Source organism: Mus caroli, unplaced genomic scaffold (genome assembly GCF_978045245.1).
Source record: "Mus caroli unplaced genomic scaffold, Mus_caroli_1 scaffold_9, whole genome shotgun sequence".
NCBI classification, from domain to species: domain Eukaryota; kingdom Metazoa; phylum Chordata; class Mammalia; order Rodentia; family Muridae; genus Mus; species Mus caroli.
Genome location: NW_028227264.1, coordinates 125,575,531 through 125,603,330, shown reverse-complemented (window position 1 = coordinate 125,603,330; position 27,800 = coordinate 125,575,531). Strand labels below are relative to the sequence as shown.

At 44.6% G+C, this 27,800-nt stretch overlaps 1 protein-coding gene across 1 annotated transcript in view; it reads right to left on the bottom strand.

The window, feature by feature from the left end:
- Window positions 1-1,740: 1,740 nt before the first annotated feature.
- Lrig3 (leucine rich repeats and immunoglobulin like domains 3) overlaps window positions 1,741-27,800 on the bottom strand; it is a 49,512-nt gene continuing 23,452 nt past the window's right edge. The window contains exons 4-19 of the mRNA XM_021174025.2: window positions 21,969-22,100; window positions 20,943-21,086; window positions 19,752-19,895; window positions 19,307-19,450; window positions 18,768-18,911; window positions 17,547-17,627; window positions 16,594-16,665; window positions 14,542-14,613; window positions 13,895-14,058; window positions 9,898-10,218; window positions 8,255-8,536; window positions 6,746-7,198; window positions 5,936-6,094; window positions 3,852-3,995; window positions 3,472-3,741; window positions 1,741-2,301 (exon numbers count right to left, since the gene is read on the bottom strand). Of these exons, the coding sequence (XP_021029684.2) occupies window positions 2,057-2,301; window positions 3,472-3,741; window positions 3,852-3,995; window positions 5,936-6,094; window positions 6,746-7,198; window positions 8,255-8,536; window positions 9,898-10,218; window positions 13,895-14,058; window positions 14,542-14,613; window positions 16,594-16,665; window positions 17,547-17,627; window positions 18,768-18,911; window positions 19,307-19,450; window positions 19,752-19,895; window positions 20,943-21,086; window positions 21,969-22,100 (2,971 nt within the window). The 3' untranslated portion in view covers window positions 1,741-2,056. The remainder of the gene's footprint in view (window positions 2,302-3,471; window positions 3,742-3,851; window positions 3,996-5,935; window positions 6,095-6,745; window positions 7,199-8,254; window positions 8,537-9,897; window positions 10,219-13,894; window positions 14,059-14,541; window positions 14,614-16,593; window positions 16,666-17,546; window positions 17,628-18,767; window positions 18,912-19,306; window positions 19,451-19,751; window positions 19,896-20,942; window positions 21,087-21,968; window positions 22,101-27,800) is intronic.

Below are 27,800 nucleotides of genomic sequence, written 5' to 3'. Positions count from 1 at the left end.
TGTCAAAGAAGTTCAATTTCTGAACTTTTTTATAGATAGATATGATTTACATTTGATCCCCAATGTTGGGCCCCTACATGGTAAAATCATGTTGATGAGTCCAGTGTTTCCTTTTGTTATTTATTTTTATGTTACATGAGTTTTTCTACAAGCATGTCTGTATATCATGTGTGCTTCTGGTGCCTGTAATACCAGCAGAGGTTGTCAGAACTCCCTGGCACTGGAGTTAGAGTGTTGTGATCCGATATATGGGTGTTGGGAACTGAACTCAGGCCCTCTGTGAAATCAGCAAGGGTTCTTCCCCACTGAGCCTTCTTTCCAGCACTGGAATCCAGTGTTTCAGCTTAAGGTGCTGATTTAAACTTTTGTACTAAAGTTAGAAGAAAAAAAAAAAGCTCCTTTAAAAAGACGTTCCCAATTAAGAAGCCCACGTTTGCAGTACTTGGGGTAACAATACAGACGAAAATGACTAAAATCTACAACCTCAAGGTTTGTTTTCTGACTCTTTTTTAAATTTAGTATGCTGTGCTATCTCTTGTCATGACAATTTGTCTCAGACCAAAATGTTTTCTTTAAATGGCACATACAAACCAGTATTCCCCAACAATACATGTCCAGTTTTATCACAAGAGTCTTCCAATGCATAAGTTTATCTATTCTTTTTCTTGCAGCCATATTATGTAGTGTTGACAATCTGCTCATTCCTATGTGCATGAGCTTGGCATGTAACAGTCTCCCGAATACTATTTATTTTGGTTTTTTGTTTTGGGGGGCGGGGGAGACAGGGTTTCTCTGTGTAGCCCTGGCTGTCCTGGAACTCACTCTGTAGACCAGGCTGGCCTCAAACTAAGAAATCCGCCTGCCTCTGCCTCCCAAGTGCTGGGATTAAAGGCGTGTGCCACCACTGCCAGGCTCCCTAATAGTATTTAAAGCAGACACCTTAAATGACCTTCGGTATTGGAGTAACACATTCAGTACCTTAAATTCCAACCAAGTAGAACTAAAATGACAAAGTTGGAAAGATATGATCATTAAAAAAAAAATTACTTCAGAATACCTTCAGAGCACTGTGCACATTCCAGCCACATTGGTATGTGTGCACCCACCACCTCTTGTGAAGACCAGTAACCAAGTTGCTATGTGTGCACCCGTCAGCTCAGCATAGCAGGATAGTATCCCATAGCAGCTGCAGATGAAATCCGATATTCACAGTATCCCTTTCCACTTCAGAGACATGCAACGAAGAGCCCCCTAGTTATAGCATAAGCCACTGTGGATGGGAAGCTCCTGGGTAGACACTAGATGCAGGCCCACAAGGCATCAGCTTCATGAAGGAAACTTGGATTGTGCAGTCACATCAGCTACAGTGGTGGCCAGACCGCAGCAGCAGCAGATCTGTTTGTGAAGCTAGAAATATGTTTCTGATGGCTGTGAGTGACTCCTCATGTAGTGTGCTTGGCTGTGGACCACAGATGTCAGTCCATTAACACAGCACTCCGGGGAGGTGGGAGGAATGGGATGTTTAGCTATCCTTTAATATACTAAATATAACTTTAATTCATTTGAGATGTGATAACTGGAATGAGTTAGGTCTAAAATGCATTGGAGACTATTATGGTATAAATGGGGCGTGGCACCCAATGGCACATTTTATTAACATGGTGTGTGGAATCGTAGGGAGCGAGCGACCGCCACTCCGAAGAGCGAGTTAAGACGGGGTTATTGAAAAGGCTTCAGTACTCCATAAAAGAAATCTGGTTTTATAAAAAATACATAAAATAGTCATGGACTCATACCATTAATTTACATAAGCTATTTTCATATAAAACAAAGTTATAAAATACTTTTAAAGACGTATTTTTTCATATGAAAGTTATTCCCGGTATAAAATTTTTATAACGTTTTGTAATTTTGGTTCATCTATATAAATAAAGCATCTCTTTTTTTTTTTTCTTTTTAAACTTTGTAAGTCCGTTTAAAACCTAGGATTCTGTCTCCTTTAAATAGAAGCCCAGCTGAGGTAGCGTGTGGAAGCTTTTTCTTGGTCCCTTCTGGTCTATGTGTCTGAATCACAAGGCTGGCAGTCTGGAGTCCTGTAAGTGTGGAATATCTGTTGATAAGTACACCTGTGATTCTCTTCCCGAAAATCTGTCCTTTCTTTGTCATCTTCTTCTGATTCAGAGTCCAGCTCTGGCGAGGAAAGCGAGTTCCCGTGACAGGGCCTTGGCTGACCGTCTGGCGGTTGTGCGAAGCTTGAAAAGGCATCCAGGTGTGGTCTCCTCAGAGGTTTTCCGAAGGTTCCTGAAAGAAAAGAGACCCCATGAACGCCTGGGTCCTTCTGCTAGCACCTGAACGAACCCTGAAAGGGACAAGGGTGTTTCCACTAACACGGGAACCTCCTCCGTAAGTGCCTGTGCGGTGTAGGTCCTCCCTGAGAACAGGCTATTTACAGAACACAGCACTGCACACCCGCTTACTTAGAACCATCAGATAAATGCGTCCATTTTATTCTCTGCTCACAACTCTTAGGAGCACTCATCGCGGAACAATGAAGTTCCTGAAGTCTGCCGAGCCCTTGGCTCGAGGATGTGTGAGCCCACAGTCCAGGATTCTCCCTGAAGGAGGACTGCACAGTCGGGAAGCCATTCTGCCTGAATACAGCGGGCCTTCTTTCAAGATTTGGGTCCTGCCTTTTCTTCAACTGCAGCAAAAACTCATTCAACTAACTAGAATTCCTTCCCTAGTTATATAAAACATACTTCCATTTTCTTCCCTTCAGGGAGGTATATAAATAATCATACTGGGACACAGGGTAAACACTCAAGTAGAATCGTTTGGAATTCTCCTTTAAAAACAAACCAAGAACACAAAAACACACCAGGGCAGGTTGAGGCTTGCTTTTGTTTCTTCCCCTGATTGCTTCACTCCATAAAAAGAGCATCCACTCTCTGTTCTTCCCTCCAACGGTTTCCACACATGAGACCAAAAAATTCACACTCTACCCACAGTGCTAGCTGCTGTCTGAATGCGCTGGCTTGTGCCGCGGGCACCACAGGCCTCCTCAGCTGAAGGTTGTCTTGCTTGTCTGAAGCTAGGCTAGGTAGGATGTTGCCTTCCCCACTGTGAGTTCAGTCAGAAGCCACAAGACATCTAAAAACCACAACCACGCAGAGTATACAGCTCCGCCCCTCAGGCCGCTGGGACCCAAAACCACTTTTTCCACACGGCTGACAAGCTCAGCTACTAAGTCATCCTCCAAACTCTTGTCTCCTGCACGCCACACACAGCACCATCCAGAAAGCTCCTGGGCTTAGGTACAGATGAAACACATAACCACACACAATTCCCACCCAAGTGTATTTCAGAAACTCAGAGGGTTTAGAACTCGCAGGATCTCACGGTGACATCAGGAATGAAACTATTGACCAATGCTTAGAGTCTGAGTCAGAGACGTCAGCTTGACAAACGTACCCATGAAAGAGTTACTTGAAGTAACCGATCCTGGTTCCGGACCTGTACTGAAATCCACGGAGGACTTGTTTAGACACAGAGTCTGAATTGTGTGTCCCTCGTTCGGAGGATACGTGGAGTTGGTGAGCTTTCTGGAATGTGGCCATGGGATGCTCTTGAGGCTCCGTTCACAGGGTTCCTCTGAGGGATGAGCACAGGAGAAGTGGTCCTTCTTCACGTAGCTGGACTCACAGTGATCCATTAAAGTAGTCCTTGGGTCAGAACTGCAACCTTTTCAAGTTGGAATCCATAACAAAAAGAGACAGAGTTAGTATGCTAAGAAGTCTTCCCAGGAAACAAAACGGTATTCAAGCAAAACAAAAACAAAAACAAAAACATACCTGGAAGATAAACTTCAAATGGATCTGGGCTGTACAGATTTCCCTGTAGATACACAGGGCCTGTGGAGTCCACGAATGGGCAAAGAAATGGGTCAGGGGCAGCTTCCACATCAGCTTCACTGCTGTCGTCAAAATGGCAGGTCCCTTTAAAACACAACCTTCAGTCAGTGAACCAGCTATACTCAACACTCTCTCCGAGTCTGCACTTTCCTTATTTATAGAAGAAAACTGGGATAGAATGTCCTAAGGAGGAAAAAGTGGACACGCACGGAGTAATTTTTCAAACTTCCTGAGGCCTGTGAATCTGGGCTCCCAATGGCCTGCTGAAGCTATCCTTGGTCCAGAACTGTAAACACTGCAAGTTAGGATCCACCAGCTCGGGCATCTAGAGCGAGGCCTGATTATCCATTGAGCTAGGTATGCCAACCTTGTAACTAGCCCCACTCGAGTTTTAAGGGAAATGGATCTGTGCCTACAGCCATGGTTTGAACTCTCCGGACTATTGCTTTCCTGAAAAACGTCAAAACTGACTAGAGCCAGGTATCAACATTTGCCTAGTCACCTCTTAGTTTCCTGCCTCAAAGAGGAGTCAAAAACCAAACCATCTCAGGGTAGTCAGCAGTCATGGGAGGACTAGGAGGAGGACTACTGATAGGATCTTATTGGAGTTGCCATGGCAACGGGATGGATGCTATGTGCACTAAGAGAGAAGCACACTGTGGCTCAGCAATGTTTGGAGGTCCTGAAGCTGCTCTATACCGGCATCCTGTCCCTGAATGGGTATTAATCATGTGTTCTCAGTCTCATCATACCTGGCTGAGGTTGGGTCTCTGCTCTTTGCCAATCTTCACACTCACTTCATGCTTGGATCTTATCGCTGTATCTGCTTACTGTCTTGCCAAGCATTTCTGCATAGCTGGTTGGTGTCTGTCTGTCTGTCCTCACCACCCTCCCCATGAGCATTTGTCTCACCAGTGACTAACTCTGAAGCTGAAAGGAAGCACACTTCCTTCCCAACCATACAGTCTGATATCGAGCAAGCACAAATACTCAGTATGGGCTCGTGCTACACATAAAATGCTGAGAAGAGCCAGCAGCAAAGCAGAGTCCGTGGCATGCACCAAGCATGCGTATGTTCCTTTGAACCACCTCTCTGGGCAGCGTTGCCACTGCCTGTGCATGGAGGGAATGAATGGGTCTGAGCGGGGCTGCTCCTACATCACGCTCCCTCCGTGGATTGGCTGATATCTAAGGCACCTACAGTAGGGGTGGCATCAGCTTTTCAGCTGTAGTCTTTAAGCCTCTGACACTATGCAGGAGATGCCAGCTGGGGACATTCAGTGCCCAAGAACAGTCACAATGTGAAGGAAACGGGACGGTCCTCAGAGAAACGAAATTTGACCAATTTGTAATTTGTCTCTTTTTTTACCATCAAAAAAAAAAGTGCTTTTCAAGAATTTAAAAAAGGATTCAATGTGTGTGTGTGTGTGTAAAAACATAAAAGAGAAGATCTCCCAGAGCTGAAATTACAGGCAGTTCTGAGCCACTGGGAAGCAAACCAATGTCCTTTGGAGGAGCAGTAAGTGCTCTTAACAGTTGAGCCATCTCTCCAGGCCACCGGCGCTGGAATCTTGTGGCCGTTGCCATGAATCTGTAGATTGTTCCTGATCGTATAGCCATTTGCCTGGATATTGATTTTTCCAGTCCCTGAGCATGGGAGGTCTTTCCATTTTCTATCATCCCCTTCAGTTCCTTTGTTCTGTTTTTTTACATGTATTGGTCTTTTTGCTTCCTTGTTTAGATTTATTCTCTGAGCAGTTATAAAAGAACCCTATTCCTACTCAGAGCAGGTGGATCCTCTTTCTCTGAGAATTCACCCGCTGTGTGTCTGTCCACAGCATCTAGTCTTTAATACAACTTTTATGTCCAGTCTCAAAAAGCAGATGTGGGGAGGGGATGGTAGCTTTGTTTGTAACCTTGGGCCAGGCCCTCATCACTGTTAACAATCTCTTCTGTGAAAAACTATTCCACCCAGGACCCTCTCCGTGACCTCAAAACAGCCCACGGACATCTCAGACACTCACCAGCACCGTCGTGTTGTGGTAAGAAAAATCCGCCTCCCGAAGAAGTCACGAACTGGTGGTGACTTCCGCTTTCTGAGGAGATGTACCCGTCCTGCCTGTCAGCTAGTGTTCCCTGAGATGATAGATAACTAGGGATGTCAGCCGGCAAGTTGGTCTCATCTGTAACCAAACAACAGCATTCCATCAATAGTTGTGCTTCACTATGGTTGGTGCAGGCAGTACAATTCAGGCTGTTTTTTGTTTCTATAACATCAGTCAGGGAAGAGATCTATTCTGGGAAAACCAGGGATGGCAAGGGATGGCTTTGCAGCTCTATGACCCTAGCTAAGTTTTACTTTGTTACCCAGGGAATACACCCCTGCCCAAATTTCAAAACATGTTAAATAGGAAACGACTCAAAACCATGACTCCAGGCCTTTGACCAATATCTCATCCACAGTGGTGCATCCTCACAACACACAAAATGCTGCGTGTGCTCATGCACACACAGATCATAAACTAGGACAGCATGCTGGAGACTCCCTGATGGCTCCTGCGTCCCTAGATCCATCCCAGAGATGAAGGGCTATTTCACTCTGCTTGGATTTTCTGTCTTGGCCACCAGGAGTATCCTGATGAGGTTTTAATAACAGGGTTCACCTTTGTGCAACTCGTTCTTTCAGAATGGTATCACATTTTAGCTGACGACATCCCTGCAGCATGCAGCCAATGAGTCATCTCCCGAGACCGACTCGGACTGGGAGACACGTTCTAGCAGCGAATGTCTGTGAAACCCACCGCAAGCACACATGATGGCTCGTGTTTACACACCTGTGTTGGTAATGCTGCAGTCTTCGTTCCTCCGCCTTGTGTGGTATATGATGACCACCCACACGAGGGATGTGCCCACCACACAGCAAACCACGGCTATGATCACTACACCCACGGTGGCCCATCCATCACCGTCCAGCGATGGGGCAGTCATGTGAGGGGAGTCGCAGGTTGGAGTAGGGATCACACTGAGGCGAACGTTGCCTCTCTCGGTGCCAAGGGTATTGGACATCTCACACGTGTATTTCCCTGCGTCACTGACGTCCGAGTCCACAATGATCAGCAGCTGGTTGCCTGCTGCAAAAAAGTGCCTCTCGGTCACCACCAAAGGGCTGTCATCTTTCGTCCAGTTCAGCCGAGGGGGCGGGCTCCCTCCAGCAATGCACTGCAGGACCGCTGTCTCTCCCTTGGTGACGGTTCTGTCTAACAAGGGCCGCAAAAATGACGGTGTCTCTGAAAGCACAAGGTTTTAATTTCCTAGATGAAAACCGGGTTCCACATAAGACCTAGTGGGTGAACTTATTTAAATTGGACGCTCGCTCCTACAGATCGCCGGACAAGTGTATTAAACAGAAGCTGAACAAAGCAACCTTGGGTCATGTCACTCCTCCCACCAGGTTAAGGGTCAAACTGACTTAATTTTTATCTTGACCTCCCTCAGTTTTGCCAAGGTTAACAAATTTTTAAAATCTAGAAAGTATGTGAATTTAATGCGTCTCGGATGCTTTTAGAGATTTCCCTTTATTACTTTTTATTATGGGCACTGTACTTGTGAGTCTGTCTTTGGGAATGTGCATGCAAGAGAGATGCCTGTGGAGACCTGAGATGATGGGTTCCCCGGAGCTGGAGTTAAAGGCACCCAAGAACTGTCCAGTGTGGGTGCTGGAACCAAATGCAAGTGGTCTGAAACAGTACAAATTCTTAACTATGGAGTCATCTCTCCAGCCCCACACTTGATTCTTTTAAAATCAAGTTTCTCATGTCAGTTACCTGGGTCTGTATGAAAATCTTGGACCTGCTTCTACTACCTGGCACCTTGCATCTTGGTGGGTTATTGTAACTCATCCAAAGACACGTGAATCACGAATATTTTCCTAATCTGACAAACAGGTGAGGTAAGGTAAGGACTGGAACTTCTACACAGAGACTCAGCAGGAGGAACAGAGACAACAGGTCTTCCCGATCTAGCTATAGATGCACTCTTACACATCCTTTATAACACAGAGAGGACCAATGGTTGTGAATAATCCCTGTACACAAGGGTAACCCCTGGAGATTGTACTTGGAGCCAAGGGGACAGATTCATCTCCCTGACCACAGACATGAATGTGTAATATAACCCTGGATTCAGAGCTACCCAGAAGCTGTTTATAGTTTTTTTTTGAAGGCAGAGCTCTCTGGCTCTTCACCCCGACCCCTTGCCCATCTCCCAGCAGCTTCTAGCATGGAGGGTCTCTGTGTGAGTTGGGGCACTGGAGATGACTTTGCAGTCTTCAGAAACTGCCTCACCTAGCACAGTCAGGGTTGCGTTTGCAGAGACGCTCCCTGCACTGTTCTGAGCCGTGCAGCTGTAAACCCCAATGTCCTCAGTCTTCACGTCCACGATGAAGAAGACGTCATCCTCGGGCATTACGTGCATACGTCTCTCTCGGGCGGCCGGGAAGTCCGTGCCTCCATCCTTCTGCCAGGCTATCTGTGGGGCTGGGTGCCCCACGGCAGCACACTCCAGGCGAGCCATGGCCCCGGCACGGATGGTGAGGTCCATGGGGGTCTTGGTAAAGGAAGGCAACACTGAAATCACAAAAGCAATGTATACGTGAGGTAGGTCCTCTCCCCAGGTGAGGTGGCTGGCTGTGGTAAGAAAGGGTTCTTTCTAACTCAGAGTCAGAGCCATAGACATAAAGTTTACAAAGGTACAGGTGTGAGGGAGTCAGAATGACACAGGGTTGCAGGATCCTCAGGTGAAGATCCTCCTGGCTTTCTCTGGCCACATTTGAGTTTTCTCAATAATTTAAGTGTGAGAGCTTGGCCAAATCAATACATCTTTCTGTACTGTGAATATTCACGTCATCTATTTCTTTCCAGTCCTGTAGGACCTAACACTTTGTGACTTTATCCCATCCTACACTCTAAATTCTCCTATGTGCCAGGCCTTGGCACCTGCCTGCTGAATGAATTCAGTATGAATCATCATCTAAATGTTCCACCAGGCAGACGTCGACAGTCAAAATGATAAAGGGAGGAGCAGGGAGCACCCAAAATACAATCTTAGAATGGTAGGATTGTGTGCCTGTGGTACAAACGATGCTACAAGGGCTACTGTTTATTAACAGTGGCTGCTATAAGTAAGCGCCTCACGGAGCATGCCCAAATGTGAAGGCACTACATATATAAATGTACATGTATGTATATGTATGTATATATATACAAGATGTATATATGTGTGTATGTATTATATATATAACATATACTGTAACATACATAACCAAACACAAGAATAAATACACATACATGTATGTATATATGCACAGGTACTCCACCAAGCCTCTGACACACATTATCTTTTCTATGAGTCATGACATTTATATGAAGTGACACTCAGAACCTATATTTTTTTAAGTGCGTTGGTGTTTTCTGTGTGAGGCTGTTGGATCCTCTGGAACCGGAGTTAGAGACAGTTATAAGCTGCTCTGTGGGTGATAGGAATTGATCATGGCTTCTTTAGAAGAACAGCCAGTGCTCTTAACCACTGAGCCATGCCCCCAGCCTCCTTTCTTAAGTTGAAAGATACAGGGAACAGAGTTAGTCAGTTGCTGAGAGTCGCACAGCCATATTCCAGGAGTGGCGGGATTCACACCCGGAGCTCAGTTAAAGGCCATGTGCTTTAAACCTATACTCTGTGGCCCGTCACATTGCTGTGTCCCAGACAAAGGGTCTGGTTCATTTTAATCCTGGTTAACCCTGTCACATTTAGTGAGATATAAATAATCACCAACCGTGTGTGATTTTGTGTTTCGAGAGGCAGGGAAGGGGCTGGGTGGGAAACAATGAGAGAGAAAAGCATTGGGATTGAGAGGGGAGAACGGGGAACAGACAGACAGGACCGCTTTCTCTAAACATCTCTAAACAGTGGCAGGGAGTGGATTACTCACTGTTGATGGTGAGCTTGGCTTTGACGGAGTACGACGAACCGAAGTGGTTGGAGATAACACACTGGTATTTCCCTTCGCTGGCGAATTCCACGTTGCGCAGCCTCAGGATGGTGGTATACTCCATCAGCTCGCCTCCCTGGGCCCGCAGGTGCGCGTAGTTCTCCATCTCCGCATCCTGAAGCGCTTCGTTGTCTTTCTTCCAAGCGAACGTCATAGGGGAGTCACTGCTGCTAGCAGCCGAGCAGGTAAAACTCACGTCGGAGCCCTTTATTGCCGACTGCGTTTCCGGCTGGACGGTGATCTGGGGTTTGGGAAAATCATCTGTTTAAAATGGAAAGAAGGAAACAAATGACTTGAGGGCCTGAGAGTACACTGGCCTAAGACGTCAACAAGACAGAAAGAGTCTAGGGCAGCTAGGGTTGATGCCCTGCCTGGGTCTCACAGACATAGCAGCTGACGCAGGAATGAGCAACAACCAAAAGAATGTGCATATGTAAACTGCCCAGTGGGGACAGAGGTTCCACCATTATTTACCTGAGAGAAGTGCTACCCTGAAATGATCATAAGGGTTTATGCCATGTGTCTGGTGTTATGTGTAAGCACAGGAGGAGTAGGTAACAAGTCATGAGGGACCTAGAGTGACATAGTGGCTACCATCGCCTGACAGCAATTACGTGACGATTTCAGGAGCCTGTGGAGGGGATGTGCAATACTCCCAGCACAAAGAAGTGATTTAGGTTTGAGTTGATGGATCCACCAGGTAGCCTGATCTTGCAGCACAACTTCCTATACTGAACTGTCACAGTGTATCCCATGCACACATATAATTACCATATTAATTACCATTAAACATAAGAATACATATATACATACATGAATTTATATTTACATTTATATGTGTGTGTATTTATTCTTATGTTTGGTTATGTATGTTACAGTATATGTTTTATATATATATAATATATATACACACACATATACATTTTATATATATACACATACATATACATACATGTACATTTATATATGTAGTATACATTCTAGCACATATGTTTATGTTACATATACAGATTACACACATGTACACACACACATATATGTGTGTGTATATATATATATATATATATATATATATATATATATGTGTGTGTGTGTGTGTGTGTGTACATATATATACACAATGCATACACATACATTTTTGTTTTGGTTCGGGTTTGGCCTCTAGAGTGCTGGGATTAAAGGTGTGTGCAACTACTACCCAGCAAGAATATTTTTTTTAAGGCAGACAGAAAAGCAGATTAAACACCTCTAGGCTCACAGATGGTCTTTGAATGTTATTCTCAACTACTGCAACCTTTTGCCCAGGCTTGCCGTCAAAAACAAAGTAAAACATATGCAAGCAAAGAGCAATGGCAAATGATCCTAACCCATATCATCAAGATGGTAACTGGCTGTGCCTGCAGAGGACCTGGGTTTGGTTCCCAGCGCCCTCTCATTGTCTGTAACTCCAGCTCCTGGGGTTCTAATTCCACTTCTGGCCCTATAGTCACCTGCATAGACATGATGTACAAACAAACAGGCACACACATGCCTAAACAGATTAAGAAAAGACAGCAAAGAACAAAAAGAAAGCAAGCAAACAAAAAAGCCAACAATAAATAGAACAAATGGAAAAGCTCTGCTAAGGCCTGAAGCAGGTCAGTCCATCAATCAGGCTGCACTGCCTGTCAGGGCTACATTGTAATTAGAGCTGGGCGACTCTGCTTCTACACAGTTATTTTTAGTTCCCTGTTACTTTTTGGAAGAGTTACCTTTTTTTGAACTTCAGTTTCTCAGAGATGGTCTACACAAACCCAAAGGAAACTACCAGACCTCCCAACACTGACTTCTGGATAACAGCTAATCAGAAATCACAAGTTTTCGGGGCCACGAGCTGAAGCAGGGTGCTGCTATGACCATGGCTTAGCTGCCGGCCTTCTACACTATGCCCATGCCTGTTATATAGAACGGTTTCTCTCTGTGGGTTTCCATCCCATACATCGTTGTTCTGGTCACAATGGAGAAGGAAAGAAAAGGACAAGCACTATGGGCAATGTGGATGGGTTTGTCTCACAGCCCGCAGAGAACTGGGAGATTGTGGGGTAAAGATATAAGAAGGAATAACATAGGCCCTTGTGGATGATTGCCCAAAGCTTACTTGCATCCAAAAGCCTATATCAGAGGTTTTATTTCCAAAACTTGCTGACACCATTAAATCCTGCAACCTAAAATACATATATTAATATATTTAATATGATGATATGCAATATATTAATATGTGATATAGGCTATATATAGTACATGATTATATGCACAAGTTATATATTTATATAAATATATACATTTGTGTGTATACAATATTATACACACACACACACACACACACACACATATATATATATATATATATATATATATATATATATATATATATGCAAAGCAGTGTTAGTCACACTTAAATGTCAGTATAAAATGGGGGTCTGTAGTATTTTCTCACATGAGCTTAAATTTAAGCAAATTTAGATTTTGTGTTTTATACACACATTTATTTTTGTAAAGAGTGAAGAGCTGACAGAAAGCTGAGTCAGAGATGAAAACTGTATTTTTTTAACCATGGTCTGTTCCTAACTATATACAGGAACTCTGGGAGATTTCAAATTCTGAGACTCGTGATTGCTAAGACAATGGATCTTTAAGTTATTTACAACAAATTCAAACTTGCCATTCCTAACGCTTTACCCACCAGCAGTTAATATCTCAGCCGCCCTAATTCTTTAGCTACTTATTTATTTTTTTCCTACAGGCCTCTCAAAAAACCCCAGGGATAAAGAGCAGAAAGCAAACTGCCCCAAAATACAAGGCTGGGTCATCAATATTTCTATCTTGGCTGCTGGAGGGGCTCATCGCTAGCCCTACTCCTCCTTGAGAGCTATAGGCAGTTAATGGTTACTGAGGGATGGGGAATCACAGGCTACCATGCATTGTCCTTTCACACAAGTAAATATTTCACTCATCCATGCTCACACAGATAACTCTGGTTAAACACAGCAGGCCACCAAAGAAAGGAAACTTGGAACCCGGTTCTGGAAGAAGGGGTCTGGGGTCTGGGGGGTGGGGGAAGGGCTGCAAAAGGATAACTACACATATATGTGTATGAATTCATGATTTTTATGAATTTATAATTATATGAATTTATGGATTTATAACTTTTAAAAGACAGCATACTGATTTTTAAAAGGGGGGAAATGGCAGTTAAGAAGTTTTCAAGTTCCCTGGACTGGTAGGTAGCTCAGAGTTATGACCCCACCTACGTAGAAGGCTGGACTGTAGAGAGAGTTCAAGACTTCTCACTGAGATCCCCCCCCCCCCACACACACACCTCAAATATTTAGAAACAAAGAAAACAGTGACAGGTAGGGAGCTGGTGGTGTGGCTCAGCGGTAGAGCACACAGAAGCCCCCAGGTATGACTGCCACTAACACAGACAAATGCAGTTCCCAGGTCCAGGGACCATGTTTGAAAGCGACTACTAGGAACTACCGTTTTCCCAACAGTCTCTAGAATTAAGAGAGCAAGCCTCAATGTAGTATCATGACAGACAAAGGTGCATACTATGACATTTTCAGAAGCGGTACCAAAACCCAGGAAGGGTCTCCATTGCCTGGGTGCAGGATGGTGTGGGGGAAGTGCAGTGAAGGGGAGCCAGGCCGACTCTCAGCTCTCTCAAGCTCCCATTTCATTCCTGCCAGCAAACCACGCGGATGCTAAAACAAATAACAAAACTCTACCAACATCTGTAAAACTTTAACAAGCGGCAGACTACGGATCCACTTCGTCTACCTCAGCAGAAAAAGAAAAGCTTATTCAGAGGACACAGATCTCTTCGAAACCATCATTTGGACAAAGGAGCGGGAAATGAAAGAGAATTAATAAAAACCAAGGATGGCGCTTTCCTTACCGCACACAAAGCCATCTGGGCTGACAGTGAAAATGCTCCTCCCTTTCAGCAGCTGAGGGTGGGCACAACTGGCATTTACGAAGCTCTGAAAGTTGTTCTCCGCCACCCACTGTGGGAGCCATCTCAGCTGGCAGTCACACAAAAGGCTCGACGTATTTAAATGCCTGAGGAGAAGAATTACATTCATTTTGTTTTGCACAAAATGCAGATTTCTAAACATAAATCAAACCTGCGTAAATATGAGGCAAGCGGGGGTGGGGGGGGTGGGAATCAGGAAACCGAACATGTGATGTTGTAAATATTCTATAGTCTACGGTAAACGTAAGAAACAGAGCTAGCAGGGCCCCTGGTCTTTGCTGTTCTTATTGTCCTATGGAGGAATAAGCACCGATACATCAGAAATTCCTAGCTAATGGAAAAAACGAGAACTATATTTAGGAACCATACTATATATGGTCTCACGAATTTAAGCTACAAATTCAAAACAGAAAAAGAAATTCCAGTTGCAACCAAGGGACTAAATGGCCTGGCCCGCTCCCCTTGTTTCCCAGTATAACCATTAATAATGTCAAGAATGTGCTAGACGCTTTCTTGTAGATGTTGCGTCACGTGACGTCCCCCTTGGGGCAGAAAAAGGGAAAACTTACAGCTGCTGAAGTTTCTTCATTTGGGAAAACGCATTGCTCTGTAGAGACATGATGGCGTTGCCACTCAGGTCCCTGGAAGACAGAAAATCAAACCCATTGATGAACTATGGCCAGGGTGTGTGTCCTTAAAGCCTGGGCCACACCCTACGACCCAGCCTGTTCACCAACCAAACACTTCATGCTGAAATGTGTCAACGGGACAAGCGCAGAGGAGCCCCTCACAAAGCTCCAACCAAGGCACCCAGAGTCTGGTCAGGGAAGTTATTTGTGTCACCCGCCCAGGATGCCCACTCCTCAGGGCTCTCAGGCTGATCTGCCTGCTGTCTCACTTCATTTCTCATTATTCAAATTCACTATTAATTAGGGGTACAACCTAGGAAACAACCCTGGTAGCCCACTTTCTGTGAGAACGTGCCGCGCCGAGTGATTTTAGCATACATTATCGCACATATCCCCAAAGCAACCCAGCTAAAGATGGCTTCACTATGCAGCTTGGCATGAAGGGGGAAGGAGGTTGTGAAGTCCATTATTTTCTATTCCAGCCTGATTCTGTCCCACAGAGCTCACCGCTGCAAAGGCAACAATGTATTTATTAAACCAAGTAATGTTTCAGGCAGGACATCTATAAAATGGGAGGACATTTTGTGTTGGCTTTATTTTTAACTGGTACTTTGTAGCAGTTTGAAGCCACAATGGTTACATTCCTCCCTCCCCCATCCCTCGTGTGCACGTGCGCGCGCGCGCACACACACACACACACACACACAAACACACAGGGCTCACAGAACACAAAGGAGATTTTGAATGAGACATGTAGAAATAGAAAACAAAGACCAAAAGTGCCAGACTTGGATAGGGAAAGAGTCTGGGAGAGTCAGGGAAGGTTAAAGAAAATTGAAGCAGAGGTTAATACTCTGCTGATCCACTAATTCCACTTTCCCAGAAACGGAACGGGCCAGTTGACAAACCCTTTGGCTAGTTTTCCTTTGAAAACAATCCTTTTCAATAACAGCCATCCTGGCCTGATGCTGTGGCGCTCAGTTTTGCAGACTCATTCTGCCATTTCTAACTGCTGTGCTGTCCTAGGTGGGGCTGGCAGTCCGTGTCTCTCTCTCTCTCTGAACGACTGGTACAGTGTCGGGAAATGCCCACAAGGTTGCCAACAGACAGATCACACCCAAATTCACAGTCCCGGTGAGGTACAACCCAAATGTCCACTTAAATGATAGCATGTGTCCAAGTTAACACACAGGGAAACTGCTGGCTACAGCATTCCTCAATAAAGCAAGCACAGTCTAACCTACATTGTGATCTGGCTATCCAAATAGGAAAGTAACAGTTCGTTGGGCCAGCTTTCACAATATTAAATGTCTTCTTTAAGTAGCTGAGAACCTTCCACCCAGAAATCTCATTTTTAAAAAATGTGTGCCAAAGGTTCCTGAGACCCACATGGACTCAGGACCATAACCGGAGTGGTCAAGGGCTAAAGAGATACGGGATAGAGGGGAAAAGGGATAAAGGGATATAGGGTCTTTGTGAAGCCAGAGAAAGCCTATTTTCCTGGCAGTCCTCAACTGATGAGTGCAGACCAGGAGAAAGAAACAGAGAAATCTCAGCTGTATGTTTTACATCAAGCAATTACAACAACAGAGTTTCTCAAGATACCACCATCTGCCCTCAAATCCCCACCGTGGCACTCCCAAGGATTTCTTCTTGTTCTTTAAAATTTAAGTCATCTTGGCTTGGAAACAAACAGAACCCATGAATCTTCAGGGATTCTAGTTAACTTTTTAAAACAATAGCAACAGTTACTGAACAGAATTCTTGTTAAGTACTAACTAAATAGTGTGTGTGTGTGTGTGTGTGTGTCTCCAGACTATATTCTAAGAAAGCTAGAGATAAGCTACTGATGGTAGACAGAAAGCAAGATGACAGATGACAGGTAGATGTGTAAATAGCTTTTCCAACATGGGGAGGATATTGTCACAACTGTTTTATAAACAGAAACCCCTCCTGGACCACCCTTAGGAGAACTAAATTCCAAATACTCACAGGTGTTCCAATGTGTCCAAACCAGCGAAGGCCTTTTTGGTAATAGATCGAATCCGGTTTCCCTGGAGAATTCTGCAGGCGTGGCAAGAGGTATAATCACATTGTAGTTAACTTTAGAGAGCCATTCGGTAACATTATCTAACATGGGTTTCAAAGCACTCAACAGACTCCTCCGTGTAGCAGTTTGAATACGAAATGACCCCATGAGCTCATGTATTTGGACATGTGGTCCCTAGCTGGCAGAACTGCCACGGAAAGCTTAGGCTATGAAGACTCGCTGGAGGAAGTACGTCACTGGGGCTGGGCTTTGAGAGTTTAATTGTCTGGCACCAACTCTGCTTCCTGTGTGTTCAACGGAGATGTGGTCTCTCAGCTTCCTGCTGCCAACGGACGCCATGGCTTTCTTACCACGGTAGACAGCTAGCTGTCTAGACCATAAGTTAAAATAAACTCTTAAGTTGCTTTTGGTCAGATTTTATCCCAGCAATAGAAGAGTCATCAGCAAGTGCTCACACAGGTGCTACGGAAGTCTCTCTGGGGGTCACACTGCTCACTCCCGCCCAGTGCAGCTTGCTCCCCCACTTTCTCCGTAAATGCCCTTCATCATCAACTGAAAACAGAACAGTCTACAAGGCCATTTCATTGCAAAACAAAAGTTTGCATCCCTTAAAAACAGTCATTTCTACACAGTGACGGTCCCTAATGAGTAACAGCCAACATAATTTGCAAGTTCCTATCTAGGTAACAAAATGAGTAGTTAGACAAATTCCAGGATTGAATTTTCTTCCTTTCATCCAAAGACGGAAGAAAAGGTAATTATATGCACACACGTCATGAACCATACCACTTGCTTAGGAGAAGGACCAAGCATGCAAGCCTATGATGTCACCTGATGGGTCTGACTTCAATGAAGACAGCAATTTTAAGTCATAGAGGAGGCGAATCATACTCACAGTTGCCTCAATCTGTCGAGCCCAGAGAATGCCCCACTCATATCTTCGATGGTCCATGAGATTTCATTGTTTCTCAGATCCCTACAGAAAACACGGTATTCTCTTTAGAGTCACTTTTCAGAAACCTTAGCTGCTACCCAGGTGGTGTGCTATTTGTAACGAAGTCCTCCTAATCCCCCACCTTCACCCACTTCAGAAGAAGACACTCAGTTCCCCAAGGTGCCTTTCACATCCTGAACCCTGCACTCAACACTTTAAAAACTTCCCCCAAATCAAGACAGTAACCCTGGCCCTGTTAAGTCTTCTACGAAGATGACTAAACGCTCACATCTCAAACAACTTGAAATATACATTAAAATTTAAAACCAAGTTCCTTCCAGTAAGTGGTAGCACATGCCTTTAATCCCAGCACTTGGGAGGCAGAGGCAGATGGATTTCTGAGTTTGAGCCCAGCCTGGTCTACAGAGTGAGTTCCAGGACCGCCAGGGCTACACAGAGAAACCCTGTCTCAAAAAAAAAGAAAGAAAGGAAGAAAGAAAGAAAGAAAGAAAGAAAGAAAGAAAGAAAGAAAGAAAGAAAGAAAGAAAGAAAGAAAGAAAAGAAAGAAGAAAGAAGGAGAAAAGAAAAAAGAAAAACAAGTTCCCATCACAAAGACAGACAGGAGCCAAAGCATATAGCATGTCCTTCCACTCTGTAGCGGTTCAGATGGAACAGAGCACAGGTTTCTGAGTGCAAAATCCCGAAGCCCACATTAAATTAACGTTGGAGAGATTTTTCAGGTCAGTTAATGCAATACTTTTCTTCCTTAGGACAGAAATCAAAGGGTGGGAACCAGAAGAATAAACACTGGGCTCCCGTAAGGCCCTGTCTATAGTCCTTTCTGCTCCGTCTTGTTTTTAATCTGCGTTTTATAAAGACAAAAATTAGTGGACTTAAATTTTTCTTTTTTTTTCTTCAGCAGTTCTGAACTTCCTAGCGATGCCATGAAAGAGGAACACTGCAATCACCAGGCAGGCTGATCAGGGTCCTTTTAAAATCCCTTTAAGAAACACACATGGATGAAATAGATCTATTCTAATCAGACTGCTCTGGGAAAGATTAAGAACCCACTTTTGAGGCTGTACACATTTCCTCAACAACAAAGGAAATCTGCTGGGAGAAAAGTGGGCACATTTAGGAACCAATTAGGCTCGTGTACCAAGAGCAAAATGTGTAACTTACAAAGTCTTTAAACTGGTAAGCCCCCGGAAGGCACAGTCAGCAATGTAGCTGACTTTGTTATTCCCAATGTGGAGGGCATTTAGTAGGCTTAGGCCAAGGAAGCTGGAATCGTCTAGCCTTGATAAGTGATTGAAAGTCAGGTCTCTGCAAAAAACAACAACAACAACAACAAAGCTTTTATCTTTCCATTCAACATAATAATCTGGTTTCTAAAAGAGAGGTAATAAGTGTAACTACAATAATCCTGTTTTAACATTCTGACTTACAGTATCCAGGTAAACATTACTTCTAATCCCAGTAATTAAAATTAAATAAATAGTCCATGAAACAATGACCACTTCTGTCAACTCAACAAAGAACTGCAAAGAGAGGCATTGGCTCCAACGCATCACAGCCAAAAATACAGCATCAGGGGCACACAGGAAAGCGGCTGTCGCCTTGGCAACTTTGTTGCCAAATTTTCACAGGTTAGTGGTAAGAAACTCATACTCCAGCAGGATCCCTGCTCTCGAACCTGAGGAGAATAAAAGGCAACTTACAGCTCACTGAGTTTCTGGCAGAACTCCCAGGCATCCGGGCTGATCCTGTTGATGGCGTTCTGGCTCAGATGAAGTTCCCGCAGCATCAACAAGCCATAGAGCCAGCCTTTGGTGATCTCGGTTAGGTTGTTATGGTCCAGCTGCCTGCATGGACAATGAGAACCAAGGGTGGGATCCAGAGTTCATGATCTCTCTCTTCAAAGCCATGCGTAGCTGGCTGTAAGCGACTGATGACAATCCCTAATGCGCCTAGAGAGTCGGCTTTGATATATAAGGAGATCAGCAAAAGATGTATGCAGTTCACCTGGAACATAACTAAATGATTATAACTATGATTGTATAGCATGAGAATTTAATGAGGCTTTTCAAAGGAGAGCTACCGAGTGTCCACTGAGTATTTGGGGGTCAGTGTATCTGAGTGGGAACTTCAGTAACCCACACTTACAGGACTTCCATGTTGCTCAGCCCCCAAAAAGCTCCATCCATCAGCTTTGTCACTCCGTTTCTTTGCATTTTCAGAGACTTCAGTGCACCAAGCCCTTGGAATGTGAGTCCATCCACGTTCTTAATCTTGTTTCTGTTCAGCTCACTGTGTTGGACATTACAATTAAGCCGTTAATTCATGTGACAATTAAATTCTAACGGTAAGAAAAACGTGTCATACACTGCAATATATTTAACCCAGTCAGTGCTAAAACTGCCAGAATATTTTCCATTTCCCAGGCACTTTATTGACAAGGATTTCATTTTTTCCCCCTCCAACTTATTACAGGGAGTGAATGCCTATGTAAAACACGATATTTTTTTTTTTTTGGAATAATACAGGAAACACACTAGATTTTCATTTCTAAATGGATGTCCACTCAGGATAGCCAGTCAACAAATTTATATTCAGCCTTTGTTGATGCAGAACGAGCATCATAACCATCCCAGAAAAGCAGGAGGGGTGCCGGGGGGTGGTGTAGAAATCCTGCCCCGCGTGTATGCAAAGCTGTACCGTCATTCCCAATTAACGTTCAGTTTGGTACCTTCCTGCAGGCTGCAACGCTTTCTCTGTCTGCCAAACACTAGAACCACCTAGGGAGCTCTAAAAGTTCTCGAAGCCCGAATTGCAACCCCCAGAGGTTTTAGTATAATTGGTCTAGGGTGCATCCTGGGCGGGCTCTGGGGTTTTAAAAAGCTCCCCAAGTCTCTGTAATGTGCAGCCAAGGTTGAAAAGTACCGTTGCGGGAGCCTTGTTCACAAAGCATTCTACCATTCTTAACGAGACAGTTCTTTACTGCCACTTAGGCTATCAAAGCACCCTGAAGTTGTGGGTATTATTCTCATAAACCACAGCTATGGAGAGACGCTGTGGTTTCCCCAGGTCCACAATGGCACCTTTGTGAAGGGGCAGCAGACTGATCACCCTGCTCCTTCAGCCACCATCTAAACATGTCCTGTCAGGCATCTGCTGGCCTGAGGTAACTAACTGGCAAGCCTTTTCCCAATCAGGAGATTCCACCACTTGCGCCATGAAAGCGAGGACAGTCACCTGCTTGCCTCTAAACTTCTCCTGTCCCACTGTGGGCATCAGGCCGAGACCCCAGAGGCTCAGAGGTGAGAGTGTGATCTCCTAGAGGCCATGTTCACTTACAGGTGCTGCAGCTGAGGCAGTTTAAACATCTTGGGCGGGATGGCTGAGATGCGGTTCCTGTTCAGCTTCAGCACCAGGAGGGTGCTCGCCAAATTGTCAAAATACCCTGGTTCCATGGACGAAACTCGGTTGTTATTGATATACCTGTAGAGAGTTTGAAGGTCAGCAGAGGCTTGCTCAGGTTTCCTTGGGAAGTTAAAGTGCTTTCCACCTCCCCACGGCAGAGACTCTCCAGTGACCATAAGTGCACCCTTAACATTGTTAATACTGAGTTCCCCGTGAACAAATTAAGGCTTACACATATGGACTGGGATATGGCTCGCTGGCAGAGTGCTCGCCCGGTAAAGAAGCCCTGGGTTCATATCCAGTACCAGGAAAATAGTAAATAAAGATAAAAAGATTCACACCCTGTAGTTTTAATATAAAATGTCCTGTGGAGGCTCATGAGGTCTGACACTTATTGTCCAGCAGGTGGCACTCTTTTGGAAGGTTGTAGAATCTTCAGGAGGTAGGGCCTAGCTAGAGGAAGTACACCACAGAGGGCGGGACCTGAGGTTCTATAATCTGGCCTGACTTCCTGACCACAATGTCACAGGGCTGCCTGCCACTTCTCCCAGCATGCCCTCTCTGCCATGATAAAACTGTGCCCTCAAACTGTCAATCAGAACAAGCCTTCTCAAATGGCTTCTTGTCAGGAACTGAGTACAGGCAGCAAGTAACTAATATACATATACTAACAGCAAAGACTGACAGATCTTTGAAGGTGACAAATAGTTGTTACATTATATATATACTTTGTGTGGAATGTGTTACTAATGCCCTAGTTTGGAGCATTTGTTTTTAAATTGTGATACAAAGTTGTAAGAAAGAAGATTGAGCCTATTCAACTTATTCAAATCCGTGAGAAAGTTACATTCCGCTCCACAGTAGTGAAATCGGGTTCCCTGCATCTTAAACACAGCCCTGCCCCCAGTTATAACAGTATTCTCACTGGGTGGGTGGGGGGGGGGGGTAATTTATACTTACAGATACTTGAGTTGCAAGGGCGGAAAGGCAGTTCTCAGGTCTGAAATATTATTGTTGCTCAGGTCCAAAGTCTCAAGGGACTGAAAGGCTTCCAGCTGTTCAGGGAGGATTTTGTCGATGGCGTTCCCAGCCCTATCATTAAAACACAGTCCCAGCAACTGGTCAGCAGTATAATCCAAAGGGAGAAGAGAGCGCCTCCTCCTGACCTGTTCTGCAGAAACTAGTTGGTCCAAACCGTATTTCTCAATGACAGTCAGCAGCCCATGGCCATGTATGCTCTGAGGTCATCCTAGAGCATATGAAGAATGCCCTTACACCAATCTGACAGGATAATCAGCATATAGAGTTGCCATGCTTTTAAACACAACGCATGGTTCTTTTTTTTTTCTTTCAGATTATTTTTCTATGTCTTCCTGTTTTATTAGATAGTAAATGAAACATCTAGCACAGAATGGGAACACCAGCCTACACTCCCTTATTCCACATTCCATAATATATATTATAATATATTATGGGTATTGTATATATTACATATTATACATATAATATTACGGAATATTATATATATAATACAATGAGTATTTAAAACACATATATGTACACTCATGTATTTAAACTTAGTGTAGTTATTACTATTAGTGGGACAGAGCTGCACACGTGGAGATCGGAAGAGTAGTTTGTGGAGTTAAGTGTTTCCCTCCCATTTCTGTGTTTGCAAAGGCTCTGGGCAATCCTGGTCAGCTGGGCAGGCTTGCACTGCATGCAGGCATCTCTACCTCCAGAACCGCCTGGCCAGCCCTGTGTCTCCTGACTGCTAGTCTGATTCTTCTTTTAGAAGGTACTCTCACACAGCAGTGCCAATCAGAAGGTACTCTCACACAGCAGGGCCAATCAGCTCCCTATCCTTACAACTTTGTGGCTGCTTTAGCTCCTGGCTAGAAGGAGGCCCTGTTTTTACAACCAGTTACTAAGTTGGCAGAGGCTTCAGTACCAGAGAAAGTATTACATAGTTATCCCAAAAGAGCTACCACCTAACACAGTCCCTAAGGACAGTCGATTAAGAGATACTTGACATTACCAGTCTGGACAACAGATCAAAATAGACCACAATGGTAGTCACTGGCTACATACAGCTCTTTATGAGTATGTAAATACACACACACACACACACACACACTGGCTACATATAGCTCTTTATGAGTATGTAAATACACACACACACACACACACACAGTATCTGTCACTGAGCACGAAGGCACACACTTCTAATGTCACCACTCAGGATGCAGTGGCAGATGTTCTGGGTCAGTCCAGCTATATAAGAAGACTATGTCTCACAACAACAACAACAACAAAAAACAAAACAAAACAAAAGGCTTCCTTGATTATAATATCTATATGTCAAGAGAGCAATAGCCAATGTACCTGACAGCATCAAGTGAGACAGAACATTTCCACCATTTTTCTGTTGCATTTCAAATGGGGAAATGCCCAGCCAAATTCTCACAAATGGTCATAGGTACTAGAGGTACCAGTACTACTACTATTTAGCACTATACTGATGAGTTCTACTGGACAATCTTAGTAGAAAACAGGAGCGAACTGAACTTGCAAGCCAGCTCAACTGTCACATAAGTTTCGGTAGCATGGACCTTTCCCCCCCATTAATGTTTATTCACTTGACATCCCTATTCCCTATTGCTGGGTGCCCCTTCCCATGCTCCGTCCCCCCTTCTCCCCTTTCCTTCCTCCTCTGAGAGGGTGGAGGTCCCCACTGGATATCCACCCCCCCCAATCCTGTCACATCAAGTTACTGAAGTACTAGGTACATCATCTCGCCTGAGGCCCGACGAGGCAGATGAGTTAGGGAAAGAGGATCCACAGATAGGCAAGAGCTCTAGGGTCAGCCCCTGCTCCAGTTGCTGGGGAGCCCACATCAGACCATCCTGAACATTTGCTACACAGGTGCAGGGAGGGAGGCCTCCATCCAGCCATGTTTGGTCTCTGGTTGTTGATTCAGACTCTGAGATCCCCAAGGATCCAGGTTAGCTAACTCTGTTTATCTTCCTGTGGTACTCCTATCCACTTCAGGGACCTCAGGCCTTCCCCCAATTCTTCCACAAGAGTCCCCAAGCTCCGTCCAATGTTTGGCTGTGGGTCTCTGCATCTGTTTCAGACAGATGTTGGGTGGTAGCATGGACTTTTTAGACCATCGCATAGCAGGAGAAACCATGTTAAGTTAAAAAGCTGGGAACAACTGTAACATGGGTTTCTCTTTATACCCTACGGAATAGCCACGGGATCTGATCCTTAGTCAGAAAACAGTCCCCATGTATGTGTGTATCTCACGAGTAACTCAGACACGTCTCTCCATCTCAGAAGTTAGGTAGACCACTTTTATGGGATCCCACATTCTACAGTGCATCTTACTATAACACGCTCACCACCACCCTCTTCCATATTGCAAACTCCTTTGAGGCAGGAATTCGTGTTCACGCCGCTGTGTTAGAATGTCACGAAGCCAGAAATACTGGGGCACACAATAGGTGTCAACACCTCTGTTCAACACGGTTCACACATTACACCATCCACTCACAAAGTAATTTCTCTCTTTCAAATATAATCTAAAGTTGGGAAACTGGGGCTTTTTGCATAACCAGTCCAACTACTTCTGAGGCACCTCACATAGCAAGTCTGGGTCGGTCCCCTTCTGAGGCACCTCACATAGCAAGTCTGGGTCGGTCCCAGTCGATCCCCGGGTTCTTTACAGAGCACAAAGCAGCAGTGATATTCTGGCAGTTAACCCGCCGGCAGTTCTCACCGTATGCATTCCTTCAGAAATATCTGCTACTTCTTACCTTGACCAAAAAAAATCAAATTCTATTTTCAAACTGATGTAGTAATCCAACTGGCTCACTGATCCACCATCACAGGGATAACCAGGGCCCCTTGCAATCTGTGCCTGCACTTTTCTCCTGGAGGAGACAGACTTCTAGGGAATCTGTGTGCTCTGTGCCCACTACAGTTAGAAGAAGGTCGACTTCCTGAGACTGCAAAGACCAGGTGCTGCTGTCTCCACAACAGTAAGGAGAGAACTCCAGAGACGCAGGCTCTAAACAGCGCTCGAAAGCCTCTCACACTGAAGTCAAGGCCCATAGTCTAGTCCCTTTAAGTTTAGGGTTATTGTCTGTTTGATCTTTAAGAGACCCAAATCATCAGAGAATGTAACTCCACGGGGGGGGGGGGGGGGCAGGGAGGGAGAGAGAGACAGACAGAGAGACAGACAAGAAAAAAATCCTACACAGGATAACAAAGAAACAAGCTGAGATAATAGTAAAGTTCAAAAAGAAAAGAAAATTCAGCAATTCTACATACAAGTCACAGATTACCAAGTTCCTCGGATTCCCATAAAGCATTACAGACTTTGTTTAGAGTCAAGTCATCCATGACCTCTGATTCTGACCATTTCCCACATCTGGATTTGCCAGAGCACAAACTCCTTGATCTAGCTGTGAGGTACAAGTGAGACAATTAGTCAATCTCTAGGTCCCGGAGATGGAGGCAGGCAGGCTAAGCCCAGCCAAGAGGCCTTAGGGTCAGGGTATAAGGGATGAACAAAACCACAATTTGGGAGACAGAAATTTTCTCTTAAATACATAGACCAATGTTTCTATCACCAGGATGTCCTCCTCCAAGTCACCCAGCAGCTAAAACACCCAGACCCACCCCCGTCTGTCTCACATCTCTCTTCAAGTCTGCACCTGGTTTGGTCCAGGCTGTCTGGGGCTAGACTACCCAAACTTAAACACTATTCTGCAACAACAAAAAGAAAACAATAGTGTAGTGTTTAGTTGTGTTATTATTAGGAGGTTTTTTTCCCCTAATAAATGGAGCACATTAGTTTTTTGAGGTAAGGAGAGAGAGGCCCACCAGGTGTCTATCATATTGGTCAAATAAGGCTAGGAGTTAGATAACAAGCCACACAATCTCTGGTTTATATATTCGTTTGTTTATAAGGTAATTATGAACAAGGTATTAAAACTGCCAATTACTTGAGTGACCAATAAAATTTTCCTTGCAGTAAAAGTATGGTCCAGCCAAAGCCAGCAATTTCCTGAACTGCACAGCTCCTAAATTGCAGTGTGAAAGTGCCCCGCTCGAGATGGAGTGTGCACACTGCGCTCTTTGTCAGCCTCACTGCCCAGCACAAAAATCCCTTACAACCGCCAGGATAATAGCCCCTGTATCACAACATTTAAATCTGCCCTAATGGAACTGAATCAAATCCAAATTCGAGTTTCTTATTACCTTAGACTAACTGGCGAATTACCACCTGATAGGTACCAGTTTAAAACGAAAACAAACAAATACATATTTAAAAAAAAAACTTGCTTTATATCATGAAAGAGGGTTTTAAAAAGAAAGAGAGAGGTAACTACATTTTTAAAAAATGAAAAAAAAAATTCTCACATCACCTGAAAGTCTCAAAATAAATGTAATCCAGAGATTGGGTCCTAAACAACTGGTTGCAGAAGACAAAGATCCAATTCAGGCCCAGTTTTAGCTTTTCTCCAAATAGGGATAAATGCCAAAATTCATCAACACATCGAAAAGCGCCACAGCTGATTCATACTGGGGCAGAGTGTGCACAGGGCTTGATTAAAAACAAACTCCTTATCCATCATTACCATTACATGTACATGGCATCTTTCCACTGCCCAAATAACGAGGCCTGGAGGGTGTTTCAGCCCCGCACACACCCGTTGGAGACTCGGAATATTTAGTCCTCCGTTTGTTGATGGTACAGAGAGTTCCTCGGTCAAATCACTGCTGAGGTGACTTATAATTAGTCCCTTCAAGACAAACAGACCTCTGGGGCATGGCTGGTGTGAGCCTAAGACAGTTGCTTCCTTCCAGCTACCAAAGAGGCCACAGGACAAACAGTAGCCCCAGGTATTTCAACCTTGGCTTCCGTTGTCCAAAAATAATGGCTTCATTTTGTCACCAACGCCACCTACCAAGAAACTATGCCAAACACCTTAAGATGAAGAGGCAAATATGGCACACCAGTTTTCTCTGATGGTATTTACTCTAAAAATGCTGGAGAGAGACCCAATCATGAATAATATCAAGACGCCCTTGACGTCCCTGGAAACTGAGAGACTGACAGAGGTCAGTATTAGGGTTGGTTCTCTGAAAAGGAAGAAAGGGACAAGGCGAAACTCAAGCATCAGGCACCTCAAAGGCAGTGGGAAGACCATAGTGAGGTTGGCAACAGTTACCAAGGAAGTCAATGATGAGACTCCAGGTGTGCAGAATCAGCCTGGCAAGTGGGAGGCCAGGCCAGTGTTGGTGTGAGCAGAAGCAGGGCTGCAGGTCAGCTGCTCAAACAGCAGACACAGAGAACGAAGCAGAGTGTCGTTTCAAGGAAATGGTGTGTGCTTGACTAGCCGGGATACAGTGCTTCACAGATGTAGACAGAAAGGCTGACATTCAAGAATGAGATAGCTGGGTGTAAAGAGATGGCCCACAGGTTAAGAGCTCTTGCGTCTTTCCCAGAGGATATGAGTTCAGATCCAAGCACCCACAATAAGGGGCTCACCATCCCTTGTAACTGGAGGTTCTCAGATCCAACACTCTATCCTGAGGACGCCTGCACTCATGTGACATAAACACACAGATATGTACATATACATAAGTAAAAATGATAAACCTTAAATAAAAAAAGAATAGAGTAGCTGAGATGAGCCTAGGTCGTGGGATCTCCTGCAAGGAGAGGCCTGGGGCTTCCGAGTGATAGGGTGATGTCATTACCAGCTGAAGAGTGGGCGA